At 42.2% G+C, this 14863-nt stretch overlaps 1 protein-coding gene across 13 annotated transcripts in view; it reads right to left on the bottom strand.

The window, feature by feature from the left end:
* AKAP13 (A-kinase anchoring protein 13) overlaps positions 1 to 14863 on the bottom strand; it is a 104177-nt gene that overhangs the window by 16778 nt on the left and 72536 nt on the right. For all 13 annotated transcript variants that reach the window (XM_054213435.1, XM_054213436.1, XM_054213438.1 and 10 more), the window contains 10 exons: positions 11874 to 12045; positions 8624 to 8691; positions 7649 to 7715; positions 6297 to 6432; positions 5225 to 5337; positions 4769 to 4915; positions 3898 to 4148; positions 3148 to 3273; positions 2929 to 3046; positions 2150 to 2398 (listed from right to left, as the gene is read on the bottom strand). In XM_054213435.1, the coding sequence (XP_054069410.1) occupies positions 2150 to 2398; positions 2929 to 3046; positions 3148 to 3273; positions 3898 to 4148; positions 4769 to 4915; positions 5225 to 5337; positions 6297 to 6432; positions 7649 to 7715; positions 8624 to 8691; positions 11874 to 12045 (1447 nt within the window). The remainder of the gene's footprint in view (positions 1 to 2149; positions 2399 to 2928; positions 3047 to 3147; positions 3274 to 3897; positions 4149 to 4768; positions 4916 to 5224; positions 5338 to 6296; positions 6433 to 7648; positions 7716 to 8623; positions 8692 to 11873; positions 12046 to 14863) is intronic.

The following is a 14863-nucleotide window of genomic DNA, read 5'->3' as shown; positions in this document are numbered from 1 at the left end:
GCAAATCCTGGAAGTGGGGTCACTCTCCTGGTTAGCAGGAGGAGCAGGGGCAGCTTCGGGAGATGCTAGGTCAGGTTAGCTCTTTGCGTTACGCAGAATACAACAGCACCTGGGAAACCTGCAGGATTCTCTCTCATCTGCCAGGGCAGGGGGGCTCCTCTCCAGCTATTCGCTTTCTAACAGTTAGGACACGGGCATTAACAGTGAAAGTTAGAGAGGCTTACTGAACAGAAGTGCTGTTTTCTCAAACAATCAATATTTTAGCCCCCGAGCAAAATATCTGCACAGGAAGTTTTGGGTTTTATGGTTCTCTTGATGAGTGGTTTGCGGAGTGTAAATTACTGTGCAATAACAACATTTGTCAGCTGCAGTTTCTTTCCCAGGAAATACTGACTTCAGGAGCCACCACTAATTCTGCTCACAGACAAAAAAAACCCCTCTTGACGACTCCAAGGGGAGCCAACACAGCCTGCGTGAGATGCAGGACCTGGCTTTCTTTCACGGGAGAAGGAAGCACAACATCAAGCCAAGAGAGGATTTTAAATCAGAATACAGCCTTTTCCCTGAGTACACGTACAGCCTTCCAACTCTCCTAATGACATATCATAAAGTTGCACAGCAACTACCAAGTATAATGCCCCACCCAGAGCCTTCAGTACAAAGAGTTTTTGTGTAATGTACTTGGGAAATCTTGTGACAGACAGGAAGCAAACCAAAAAGTTAAATCATCCCATGGGTAATTCCTTCCATTCTGTTTTGGGAAGACAGGATCTGTTCCAGAGAAAAGAACCACCAAACTTTAATCAAAGCTGCAAAATGAACTCAAAGCTCTGGGAGCTTTGTGAAAGTTGGCATTTGACTCCATTCTTCTCTATCGTCTGTGCACTCTGCAAGAGGAGAAATGCTAAAACGTTGTAAGAGAAGTTCTTCCTATACTTCTCCGTGCTCCATTTCACATCCCGCAAAATAGCCTGAATGTATGAACTTGCTACTCTCTCCCTAGGCTCTGCAGCTTGGCTGCTTTTGCTGGGAGCTTGCACTACAGACAGAGGTGTGTTTATGCATTTCTACGACTTAGAAATGCAAATGCAGCCTGTACTTATCACAGGATTTCACAACAGCAGCATAACTTGCTTCATCCACCATCTAAAGTCAATAGTAAGCTCGGGTGCCTGGAAACCGTCTGTAAACTTCCTGTTTCCAAATAAATCATACCCGATACAGAATTTTATGTTATCACCGCCTCCCTGCACAGCACAGCACCAGGTTACCAGTCCCCATTCATGCCCAAGTACTGTGGTTTAATCAGCTGATACTGGAGTGAGAGAAGGAAGGCCCAGCCTTCCTGCCAAGCCCCAGACACAGCCCTGTCTGCTCTTACTGCTGCTGTGGTCCCAGCTGAAGCCTTCCTTGGGACATTTAGTGTTTAATTTAGTAGAGAACTTCGGTGCTCAGCAGAGCACAGCACCTTAGAAAAAACTATTTCCAGCTGATAACAAACAAAAAGCAATTCAAGAAAACACTGACCAAACAAGAGGCAGCTGCAGGGACACCCAGAGCCTCTCCTGAACAGTTTGCGTCAGCAGCTCAAGAGCTTCAAGAGCAACAAATGCCTGGGACACCTCTTGGAGCCCCAGTGAAACCGGGATGGTAACGCTGAGCCTGGGCAGACCTACTGCAGACCTCAGAGCAAGGGAAAGGCAGTGCTGCTGGTGGGCAGAGCCACTGGGAAGCTGAGGTTGGGTTTCGGAAGCAGTAAGCATGCTTCCTGAACTGCTGCACACGCACATCATGGCACAGAGATCTGACTCACTGCTCTGGCCAACTGCAGCCCCATCACGTTCTCCTGGCCCAAAGGGTCGCCCAGCAACTCTGCTCCTTGGCTGATGCACCGTGGTGTCACTGCAACCCAAGCTTTCAGCCACATGCAATCGCCAGGAGCAAAAGCAGCTATCTATCACCCCAGAAACAATATGAGGAATCAGAAACGCTGTGATGGGAAGTGAGTGTACAGCACGGGGAAAGCTGATGTCAAAATCTCCCAAAGCAGAAGAATAAATAAAGGCTGGTGACACCGATCTGAGGACTAATCCTACATCCAGAGAGGGTGAGCTGTATCCTCCCCCAGCAGAAGACAGAATAGTCTTACCTTTTAACCGTCCGGCTGCATTTTTTAGTGAAACAGGCCCATCTCGGATGAGCTTCCGATGCCTCAAATCCTCTCTTGCAAACATCTGGCCACTCTTCATCCTCATGATGGACTTGCTATCCGTCCGGTTGTAAATCTCACCAAGACGCATTTTCTTTTCATAATTGCAGACTTTGCTATTGACTGCAGCAATCACATCTTTAACAAGGTTTAATGACTGAGTCAAGTCTTCATGTTCCACTTCATTTTCTTTGAACAAAAAGATAAAACACTTCAATTTCACTTCATCCTTGTGGACTCTAACTTCCTGATTTTACTTACTTCCTTCCTCTTCTCCCTCCCAAATTCCCACATTATAACTTTTTAATACTTGCGTGAGACAGCCTGCATTTATCGCCCTTAAGGAGAGTTTCACAAAACCTTTCACATGGATGGTTGAGGTTGGGGACTATTCCAATATACTTTGTATATGAGACAGTATAGATGAAATGCACAAATAACCATGTATTTTAGCCATTACCATAAAAAGCAAGGTGGGAGACTCTGGAGCCTAAGCATGTTGCTCCATAATTAGCTACAGACAGACTGTAAATCAAGGGACCTGAATAACTAATCCTAAATGGAGATATGAAACTGAGTTATCTCGTTACAGCGGTGTGAGACAATAATGACTGGATTACTCAGTCTATTCTAAGAAAATCTGCTTCAGCTGAAAAGATTACAAGAAATTTACACTGGAGGAACAAATACATGCTTAGAATAGAGGAGCTGGTCCCTACCTTTGGTGTACTGCAGTATCCTTTGTAGAAGGACTGGGTACTTTGTGATTCTCTGTGTTACCAACAAGATACATTCAGAAATCCCAAGACGCCTCACCAGGGAGCTGCTCATTTTTTTCTAAGGAACAAAGATGAAAATTTCAGTTCTGTAGCAAAATGCTCACCAGAGTGCAGGACAGACTTTTTCCCATTGGCTACGTCTGTTCTACCAGGCCCTACCTTGACAAATGCCTGAAACCGCTTGTCCTTTGAGTACAGATCTTTGAAGTTATTTACTGCCTCATTGTGATGCCCGCAGAATTTGCCGTATGTTTTCTTCATTCGCTCAGCATTCTCACCGGAGAACTGCAAGACACGAGACACAGAGGCCCAATTTGCACTGAGGTCTCAGTGTAAATTACCAGCAGTGCCTGCCAGTCTCTCAAAAGAACTTGATGAAACCAAATTAGTCCAAAGCATCCAAACCCAGGCAATTAGATCTCTAGAAAGTAAAGAGCTGAGTTTGAGACTTCGCATGTTCACACAATGCAAAATTTAGGATTTTACTTCACAGGGCTTAAAAGCTAACAAGAAAGAAATCAAGACAGACAAAAAGAAGATGGGAGAAAGTGCAGATAAAGAAAATTAAAATATCCCACCCAAAGTTAAATAGCAGGTCAGTAACTCAGCCAAGATACACACAGGGCATATTTTGATGTAGGCTACTGCCTACACTCCAGGCTATGGTCAAATTGTTCTGTGCCTGTCAGGGAATGCTTCTCTCCCCCACAAAATAAAATACTTTTCATGATTAGACCTTCCTCTGCAAGAGCAAAAAGTGCTTCAAAAAGCAGAGGCGGACGTTTTTACGTGTGTGAAGAGCAAAGGTGCCAGCAGCTGTGATTATCTAACAGGCATAAACAGGAGGGAAGGAAGAGCGCCTGGTTTCCAGTTGTGCTCTCAGAAGTGTAAGCATTTTCCAGCACTTACTTGATTCACTAGGATGTCACCTATCCTCTTGATAACAAAGTTCTTGTCACTTTTGTCTGCCAACGACTCCTTCTTCCTTTCCAGAATCCGCTGGAAGAAGTGACTGTGGATGTGCAGCAAGTTTTCCAGGCAGGGAAAGATCTTGTCCACGACTTGTTGATCATACTGCAGTTCCTTTAACATCCCCGCGCTGTATACATCGTTCATGATCTTCAGGGTGCGGACATGATGCATTTCTGTCTGCATTAGCTCTGTATAGGATGAGGACAAGGTCATAACCAAGGTCACTGTAGAGTACATGCGTGTACAGTAGAAGAAAAAGCTGCCATTAGAAAGCTCTTCCATAACTGGGCTTCTCTAAGTGGCTTCAGAAAATTTCACATCAGGTGAAATTCACATTGAAACATCAATCAATAGTTTTACATGTGGGACAAACAGGGAGGGCAGAGGAGTCCCACAATAAAGAGCTTTGGACATCGCTGCTGAGGTCTGAACCTTCAGCACTGTATTTGCTCCTTCCTGACATCTCACTGCCAGCCCCGGAGTGCTTTTGCTACACAGGATGGCTCTTGCATCTGGCAGGAGAAGACTTCATAGCTAGCTGCTGTAACGGAGTTTAAATGTCATCAGCAGACAAATGAGGAGAGGCAATTTCTGGTTTTTTTTGATGGCTTCTGGATACGAGAAATGCAGAAAGCAAGCTTTCATAGAATGCATTACGTTTCTAAGAACTTCAAGAATGAAACTTTGGCTTCTGAGGAAACCAAGTCAATGTTCCCATTCACTGACCTAGAGCTTCCCAAATTCACGCATATGAGTAGATCAAGAAGCTATCGACAATGAGTGAAAAATTCAGATGCAGGTATCTCACCGTATATGACATCTTGCCGTTTGACGACATCCTTGTTTTGCTGCTGTAGGAACTTGCTGTCCACTACTTGGCTCCAGGACTCTGCCTCTAGCTGCTTGGAATCTAATTCCAGGTCTCCCATCAGCTGTCCTTCATTCATGTCCGCACCTTCACAAAAAAATGTAAGTGCCATTAAGAAAAGATGTTGGTAAACTGTCTCATTTGAGATTCCTGTCTATTCATTTAGGCTTAAGCTCTGTCATACCACAGACATAATGCACATTCTCCTTTACTCAGATCATATGGAATTATACCACGTAAGAACCAGGTTATGAAATGGAATTTTAAAGGGCATTTGCTAGTTGCACAAAACTAGTTCACCATTTTCACATAGACCAAAGTCTAGCTCAGATAAAAGACAATGAATTCTTTATGAGAAATGCAACAACATTGCAGAAGTAAATGGGAATCTCTTACCTTCGTCAACCAGTGACTCCATGGATTCATTCACCCGGCTGATTTTATGTAAGGAGTCTGTTGACTGCGACAGGAATTTCCAAGTGTGTATTAAGCTGTCATCATTTCCAACTCTGCAGAAAAACAAAACACAGAATATTGTTTATGACATAAAAACCCAGCCAAATGTACTTTCAAATACACAGAAGAAATGCAAAGCAAGCGTTGCACGGTCATGTACAGAAATGTACTTCTATTAATTGTTTTCTAACAACTGCCCATAGAGGCTCAACAAGCTGTAAGACCTACAGTTCTGAGTGATAGTACTTCTTCTATAAAGAGTCACACCTGGGATTTTTTCATTTAGATAACTCCTTTTCATTATTTTCTATTTTCCAGTCATTTCTCATCCTCATTGTCCTTGCTGCAAGCAGTGCAAAAATTCAATGCAAAAGGCTACCCAAGAGTCTTTATCGCTAGCTCTGAGAAAGATCAGAAAAATAGACTGAAATAAATTTCACCATGAACAGCCAGGGCCTACAAACTGTCCAGAACATGACAGTCCATGCTATTCCCTGTGTGTAGAACTGCTCGATATGCAGTTAGTGCAGGAACCATAAATTAGATTTTCTCCTATGATCTTTTGTAATTAATTATGTACAATGCAGTCCTGAAACACCATGAAGACTGCAGCTCTGTGCCTCCCCCCTATCATTACAGACCCAAAAGTTACTACTATACCCGAGCTGCAAATGTGTGCTTGCACACTACCCAGCCCAAGGCAAGGGAATTTTCTCCTGGAATGGAGGCATGGAGCCCAGAGCATCTCTGTGAAGTGGCCTTGAACATAACCAGGCCAACGCAGATGCCTCTGAACTCATGCCATGACTAAACTAACCCAGACAATCTGATTGTGCAGAAGACAACTGACGGTATCATATGTAATATGGGTATTTCTGGTTTTGTGATCCTCTTCTGTACCTTTAACACAAATCATACTACACACATTTCTATTTAATGAGATCTGAATTTCTTTTTGCTCACAGCGTCAGATAATACACACATAAGTCACGCGTGTGGGGAGAAACCTTACCCTGCAATGTTCTGTATTGAGACGCTTTTCGAAAGTGCTGTAGTCTGTTGTGATCTCCTGTTATTGAATATTGAGGTTACGGTGTTTTCATCAGGAGCAAGTATTGCAGAGCGAGGGCGCTCCTTTGGCTGGGAGCCTGGAAGGGCAGTGTCAGAGAAAAGTCAGTTCATGCAACTCTGCTGCTAAACGTGGTGATGAAGACTTAAAGAAACCAGGCCCTAAAATTCACCTCCTTTTCTTTCTAGAGTTGTCAGCTGTCAATCTCAGCCATTAGAAACAGCCGTACGAAGGAGAGAACATCGACCCCGATGCAGAACTGACTGCACTGCACTATGCTTAAAAGATCTAGGTGGGATCTGCAAATCCCGAAACATACACTTGGAAAACTGAATTTAATTTCATTTGATAAATAATCACGTGTAGCAATCTACTATGTTGCTTTTTAATTTCCCTGGGCCTATAATTATATACATCTTCCTGTTTCTAGTCAAACTTCTTGAGATAGGTTTCTCTATCAGTACGTACCACAGAGAAATGCTAATCCTTATCCCATTATACTATCACATACCTTTAACTAATCTTTTCATGTTAAGTCCAGATTTTGCCATACCTTTCTGCTTTCTGGAATAACGTCTCTGAATTTCACGATAAATACCACAGTGAGTAAGCACATCTGTATCATACAGTGTGCTTCCATATAGTGATCTCCAAGTTATCACTAAATAAGCTTATCAAATCATGGCACTACAAAACCCATGGGGGCTACTTCACTCGATTCTTTGCCCTCGGTCCCAGAGGGTAGCTCTGCAGTGCAGTGTATGTCTCAGCACAGCCAGTAAACGTTTGTCAGTATTGCTCCGATTCAAAATTAAACTTTCTGGTTTTATTACCTCAAAGCATAAGGCTATTTAATAAAAAATAAAAAAAAAAAAAAAGGATTTTGAACAAGCATCCTCTCCGTTTGTAATCTTAACAATTTCTGTTAATATAATACTTATAGGTGGGATTCTTTCTAATGTCTAACACACGTGAACATAGGCTACGTCTTCCAGATTTTGTGGGCTCCTCAGCTGTAGGCCTTCAGCAAGCTACAGCAGGCAAGTAGTTATTCTAAGTCTGAAATGACTTTCCATTTGCTTAAAGTTACGTGGACACTGCAGAAGTGGATGAACTCTGTGCAACTTCAGTACAACTTCTAAAATCACAAACATTGCTTATCGTGCACAGAAGATGCTCTCATCCCTGCCGTGATAAATGCTTATCTTTCATAATATCAAATATTAGTTGTCAGAACACTTAAGAACAGCAGATACAGGCTATCACCAAAGCAGAGGGAAAGGAAGTTTTCTTACTTTTGTTTCTCATGGTTACTGTGGGTAATGAAGAGGTATCATGTGCCTGCAGCATCCCTCTCTGTGGCTGAAAGAAAAATGAAATTCACTGTAATTTCATCCTCCCTTATCCCATCAGGCTGTGCCACATAACTAAAATAAAAAAGCTATGTTTCTTCCTGAATCCTCTCAGAACAGATCACTTTTTGACTGTATTTGTATTTTTTATAGAGATATATATTTTTTTTTTTATATGTATATACACACACACACGTACCCTCTCCCTCCAGTTACCATCAATGAAATGGGCAAAATAATAGAGGGAGAAATGTGCAGCAAATAGTAAAATGAGAAGAGAAAATGCTGACAATACTGAAGAGAACTGAAAATCGTTAATTGTATCAACATTAATTATCTTGGAGAACCATACTGCAGAAGAGCTTCCTCACGTTTCAGACAAGCACGAATTCTGTGCATTCCTCATACAAACAACATACATAATTAATAGTTTTCATTACGCATCATATACAGATGTTGCTGCATTACAAGATGCAGCATATGAGAACAAAGAGATAGGGCATTTAAGGGTGTTGGACGCCCCTGAATTTTGCCAGTGAAGTGGGTTTTTTTGTTGTTTGGGTTTTTTTTTGTTTTTTGGTTTTTTTTTTTTTTGGTTTTTTTTTTTTTTAATCGAAGCATAGGACAGACCATCTCACCATAAGGTCCCTGTGTACTGCCTGGAACAACACAGAGAATTTGAGAATTTGCTGCAAACAAACACCCTCTGGCGCTGACCTGGAGCATTCACAGAGCCAACTACTGTATTAACATGTGGCTCTGGGGAATTTCAGGACAGCCCAGAGAAATTATTCACTATAGCACAGGGGATGAAGTCCTTTCCAACAAGGTGGAAAATTTGGGATGTACTGCTATATAGCTGCATGCTAAATTGTTAAATTTTTTTGTTTATTCAGGAGAGTAGATGAAATCTCTTACCTTCATTTTGACCTTTGCACAAGAAGCAAAACTCTCCTTACAGCCTTTGTGAACAATTGCATTGCAGTCTGTCAAAAGTAAAAAAAAAACAACCAACAACTAATTAAACAAAAAACCCCAGAAAACATGTCAGTTTGTGCCATTTATAATCTGAACTATCATCTTGCACAACTGAGAATTACAACTTTCAGGCATCATTGTGGTTTACATGAGTAGCTACAGATACTGAGAGACAGGCTGCTTTCCTGGATAATTAGCCCTTTGTTAACAAGATTTCCTCATGGAATTTAACAGGAAATTCTGTTTAAAAAGCAATGTAAGGTTGAGTTGCCAGGGTCCTAATGGGTCTTACATTAAAAAAAGAAAACAGGTGGAGTTATTCCTCTGAAAGAAAAGCAAGGTGGAAAGCAGAAGCAGGAGACAGAAACAGAAATCAATTGTAGGGCCAATATTTTCTCTGAAAACACAAATACTGTTCTTATCAAGACAAGGATTATGGGATCCAAAAGACAGGAAAAGGACAGGAAAATTCATTTACATAAACTCAAGATATATCATAGTGAAGCTCTGCAGTACAGGAACCCAGTGCTACTGTACGACAGGATTATCAGAATAAGTCAGGCGATTGTGGCCGTGAGGTTGGGAGTTCCTGATAAAACCAGACTGAAGCCCCCGTTTTGGTCCGAAACCATACCATTCACCAATGCAAAGAGCATCAGGCTTTACCACTGCCCTTTGCTGCATATACGCCAGAGCAAAAGCTGTGTATCTTTTTTGGGATACCCTGCGTCTGCCAGCAGATTTCTGGGAAACTTTTTCAAAGATGATTAAAACGGTTTGGTTTTTTTTTTTTCTCTTCGCAGTAATTGATAATTGTGTTTGGATTATTAACTCTTCTGAGAGATGAAAGATGCTGCCAGATGAGATTCAGGAGCTTAGGGGTAATTCATTAAAACACATATTAATACAGATCATTAATTATATTTTAAGTGTACATTAAACTGTAAGCATACAGTTCTGAATTATTTCTAGAAGAAATATGAAAGGAAAAAGTTCCGCTCCCAGAATGACAAATATGGTCACATTCCTAAAATTTCTTACATTTGGGCCTACTTAATAAAAGCCAGTAATTCTTCTGATATTTTGAGAGAGGTAAGGTGAGGCCATAGGGCGTTGCTGTTCTGCTGATGTCCCACAATTTCCTGCGCAAGGCAGAAGAAAGAAACCTGCACGTTCTTGCAAAAACCCACAAGCAGTATCATTTTTCAGATCAAACAAGGAAGAGGGACAGAACCTTCTTCTGGTGCATGAAAAGAGGCAGCAAGATAATTCAGAACCAATAAATTCACACTCAAGCCTTGAAAGCCTGAAGGCAGCTCTTTAGTATGTACCATTTAGCAACAGAGCATTTTGATTTTTCAGATTGAAAAATCTGGTTTCAGGGACTTTATTCCTCCAATTCAACTCTTCAGCAGGCAAGAAGTGCCTCCAACTCCTCTGTATCACTAATATTAATAATTAAAACCCCAAAAAGCTTCTTTTCTGCATCATTGAGCATAAAAAATAAAAAAAAGACCAGGCAGAGAGCTATTAAAAATTAGGTTTTTTTGTTTGCCCATTTATTTTAGAGCATGCTAAATCTTTCAGCATTGACTAGCTGTTTCAGGAAGCTGGGAGCATCACTGAAAAGTTCAGACATTGATTTAACGTGATCCATCGCTCCAAAAGGCATGAAGAAAAAGCCATCCATAGGGAAGACAGAGCAGTGATGGTAGCAGTAAAGCACTAACACTTCTGTAAGAAAAAAGTAGTTCACAACAGCAGAGGAACAACAGAGCCTCTGCTGCTGCTTATCAGTCATTTCCAAAGTATCTGATGGCTGATTTAAGATGCGATGGGAAAAAGAACCCCTCTCAGATGTAAGCTTACAACCTGGGCCCTAACACAACTTTCCTTGCGGCATTCATTTTCTGGCCAATGCAGAAAACTTACACCAATTTTCTGCTGTACCTTGAAAAATAAGGAAAGAACATCTATGCTAAAACATACGGCGTTGTCAGATTATTTTAACTCATTAGGATATAGAGAGTTAAACTGGTATATATTCGATTTTCTAAGTAGCTTCAGAAGCTGCGAAGAAAGTGGAGTGGGGAAAGGGAGAGGATGCATTTGAGAGCTTGTAATTGTTAATGTTTTCCATTTCCCATCAGGCTGACACAGAGCATGTCTCATGCAAACAACTTTGCTGAAATCTCTTCTCTTCCAGGAAATTCAGAACTGCCATTCGGGATTCAGCTGGCTGCTCCTTCCCCTGCTCAACGGAGCCGCTTCATACGCTGCTCAGAAGGAACAGCCAGCGACAGAGCCTCCTGCTCCAGCCTGGGAGCAATTCCCGTACACGCTTCGACTCATCTCTAAGCTAGCGGAGTAAAAAATATTACTAACAGGGAGGAGTGGAGAGCCCTGAGCTGCAGCGGGGAAAAGGACGTTTTTGTCTGCGTATCTGTAGCTTTGGGTCAATGTGTAAAACTAGACACCACTCTGGTCTCGACCACACAAACGCTGCTGACCTTATAGAGCTACAGACATGAGAAACCACCTGATAAGAAAAGAGAACAAAATCGCCAGTCTCGTAGAAACCCTCGGCTGTGGTTCCTGCACTGCCTGCCTTGCAATGCACGTACTTCACATGCACGGAGGTAGTTGTCATTTGACCTGTGATGCGATTTCATGTATAAACGGAGAAGAGGGTTAGTATTTTCTTTCTGTATCACACTGTTCTCACTGAGGGCTCATCGAAGCAGTACTTCAGAGAACTAATGCAATACATTACAGATGGGTGGGACATTTTTCTCCCCATCGGAAATAAAAACCATGATCCAAGCCAGCTTTTCCTTGTCCTCTATCCGTCTTAACAAAGCACCTCAGCCCCAAGCCATAACATCCAGCTGAAATAACCGAAGTCCTCCACCTGGCTGATATATCCTAACAAACAGGGGCAGAAAAGCCTGTGGGATGCTGCGATGTCTGAGCACAGGTTAGGAAGGAGGTTGCAGGACACCTCCTTGCAGCCACAGCTCATTTCAGTCCAGCTTCCATAAGGCAACATGCTGCTCCATGAATCACTGTCTCCAAAGTCTGCCTCCCACCCCACATCCTTAAGCAAGAGGAAAATAAAGCATAAGGTTCACATTTCCCATGTCAGATTTAATGAAAAACAAAATGATGGGGGGGGGGAACCCCGACTTACTTGCACAGTAGTACGAATCCTTATTGAAAGGTTTCATACAGTGGTAACAGGTTGCTTGGGCTACAACGGAGGTTGCAGTGAAGAGATGTCCGTTTAACAGCTTCTTATCTTTTTCCTTCTCCTTGGAATCTTTGTCCTTCTCTTTAGTCTTCTCTTTATCTTTCTCTTTTTCCTGCCGAGAGAAAATGAACAAATGCCTTGTAACTTTGCAGAGGTCTATTCTCTAGTTACAAATTCTTCAGTGTTTGCCTTTGGCACTATGACGATATCGATCGGTGCACACCTTAACAATAGTCATGTATCTGCACAGCACTCGGTTAAAAAACGTCAGTTTACAGCCCCCATGGATGTGGATTAACATACAACCGACTCGCAGAGCCTTCTGCACGGGTATCTCACCAGTGGAGACAAAATTGAGTCTGTTCTGAAGGCAAATATTTCCTCCCACCTTTGTTTTATATTTGCTTCGTTTAACGACTTGCCTCTTCTTCTGGGCTCTCATCAATCTCTTCAGCACTTTCAATGAATTATGTCACATACAAACACTATGAGTAATGTGGATCAAACTTTCAAAACAGTTAATTTTTAGGGACAACCCATAAGACTCTTGCTTTGCAACTGCATTTTTAATGCAGAACGCGAGCTCAAGCTCTTCCTCAGTGCCTGTACCGCGTCACTGCCAGAATAATTCCATCTCCATTTTCCTTCTGACTAGCAACTTTTTCAACAGTTTTATGCAACACCAAGTAACTATGTGAAGCATGTTGGTAAAATGCATCTTTCAAAAACTCTCCCAATATGGCATCACAGAAGGGCTGAGTAACAACAGCAACACCATAAAATATTATCTTGTCTTCCGGAAACAGCAGTTCAACCTCGGGGCTACTCGGCTTTGGAAAGATGGCAAGCACAGCCAGCTTCTCCAACTTTTAGCAGAGTTTTTGCTTACCTTTCTGTCACTACCTGAGATAGAAGATGCTAAATACTAAAAACTCGAAATATTTTTCTCTGCAGCCTTTCGTGGATTTGGAATTCACCCAAACAATTTTTAAAAGAAACTCCATAGAAAAACTCCAAGTTTGAATTTCAGTGACTCCTTGTCTTTCTATGCACCAGCCTACAAAATGTTTACCGTACAATTCAGCCCTAGATCTTTATTTTAACTATTACTACAGATTTAATGGTATCTGAAAGAGAAGCTTAATCAGCTTAAATTGGTAAAGGCTTCTGTAAGCTTATCTTTGCATTTTGGTATTTATATGCCACGTGCCCTTTGCTAAATATTATCGCAGCCTAAATACCAGAGAGCTGTAGAGCAGCCCACATGAGCAACTGCCATGAAGTGGTTAAAAGAGATATTGAGCTCTGCAGTCACCGGGAGGGAAACTTTCGACCCTTTGATGACACACTCAAATAATTAATAACTCAGCCTAAGGTCTCCTCTCTCCCAACACACCAAAGGGCAAAATGCCAGTGTCAGAGTCTCTCCCTGCAAAGCCTCATAAACAGAAACTCTATTTACTGGCCCTAAACGCTATTTTGTCCTGCAAATAAGCAAACCCACGAGCGCTACAGTATGGAATAATCCTGTCTGAAGCAGAAAACATGCCAGGAAGAGTCTGCTTTGTGGCATGCTTCCGCCTCCTTTAAGCCATCGGCTCAGATCACCACCCCACGTAAACCTCCCCAGCCCTGTTCTCCATCCACTGACCTGCCCACCTTTAACCATGTCCCGTGGTCTTGAAACTGCGGCAGGACTCAAGAACTAAAACTCTGCAGTTTAGTCCTAGGCCGATGGTACCAAGCTGATGTCTGGAGTTTTGCTCCATTGCCAGGACTCATGAAGCTCCAGGAGAAAAGATCAGCCTATGCTCAAGGCAGATCTTGCAACTCTTAGGCTTAAAATGCTGAATGGAGATTCACCATCTTATGCTTTAAATGTACCTGATGTTTACTACAAATCCCAATAATTCTGGAGTCTTAAATAATACCCTGTCTTCATAAAATCACTGTAAAAACCATTTTAATTAAAGCTGAACGACCCCAGGAAAAACAGGAAACGGATGCACCATCGTCAAGGAGGAAACAGCAAACTTACACGGGATGCCAGCCATACCGCTGAAATACAAGGTCTCAAAACGAGATTTTATGTTTAATTTTTTTTTCTGCAACAGTTACTGGAAGGTGGTTTTCTTTTGTTTTTTTTTAATAAAGGGACTATAAAAAACAAAACCATTTTCCTGCGCTACCGGAGCTGGCAGCGTGACTTGAAGCACGGCTTCACGACGGAACCTGCCCCGCCGAGCACAAACAGACAGGAGAGGTACCGCAACTCGGTCGTACGGCCCAAAATAACAGACCTTGAGCGGCAACAGTGGGTCCCGCTCCAAAATAACCACAAAGCTCTTACCTCCCAATGCTTAAGTCCTACCAGCTTCACTGTTACTTGAGGTACTTCGGCAAATTTATTCCATTTTATCGACATCCTTCCCCTGGGGGCAGGAGAACTGCTCCCCACCAGCACTAGCCCATCACGAAGGCCAAGAGGTGCCAGCACTGCTGGCCGGGGAGGACAGCAGTCAGAGAGGAGTTGAGCAAAAGAGGGAGGGCGGGACGATTGCTGCTAACTTCCTTGAAGATGATTTTAGCTACTTTGCTGATGCTTTCATCTTGCCCTACCCTAGCTTCCACTGCTAAAAAAAAAATAATTGGAAAAAAAAAAAATACAGGCAGGAAAGGACGGGATTAATATTTTAGAAGTCACAAGTCAATAGGAGACCACCCATTTAAAAGGCAATAAAAAAAAGGTGGTAAATCAAACCCTCTGTGACGTTTGGGATACAGAAAAATTGAATTTTAACATACCTCAGTGTTGCTATGTAGTACTTCAGTAAACAAAATTTTGAAGATTTCCCAGACAGAAAGGTTCCATGTGTTTGTGCTCCTCCTGCTCTACAGGGCACAAATAGTGCCTGTCTCCTAGTCCTTTC

This window comes from Rissa tridactyla, chromosome 9, assembly GCF_028500815.1.
Source record: "Rissa tridactyla isolate bRisTri1 chromosome 9, bRisTri1.patW.cur.20221130, whole genome shotgun sequence".
NCBI classification, from domain to species: Eukaryota; Metazoa; Chordata; class Aves; order Charadriiformes; family Laridae; genus Rissa; species Rissa tridactyla.
This window is presented reverse-complemented; position numbering and strand designations above follow the sequence as displayed.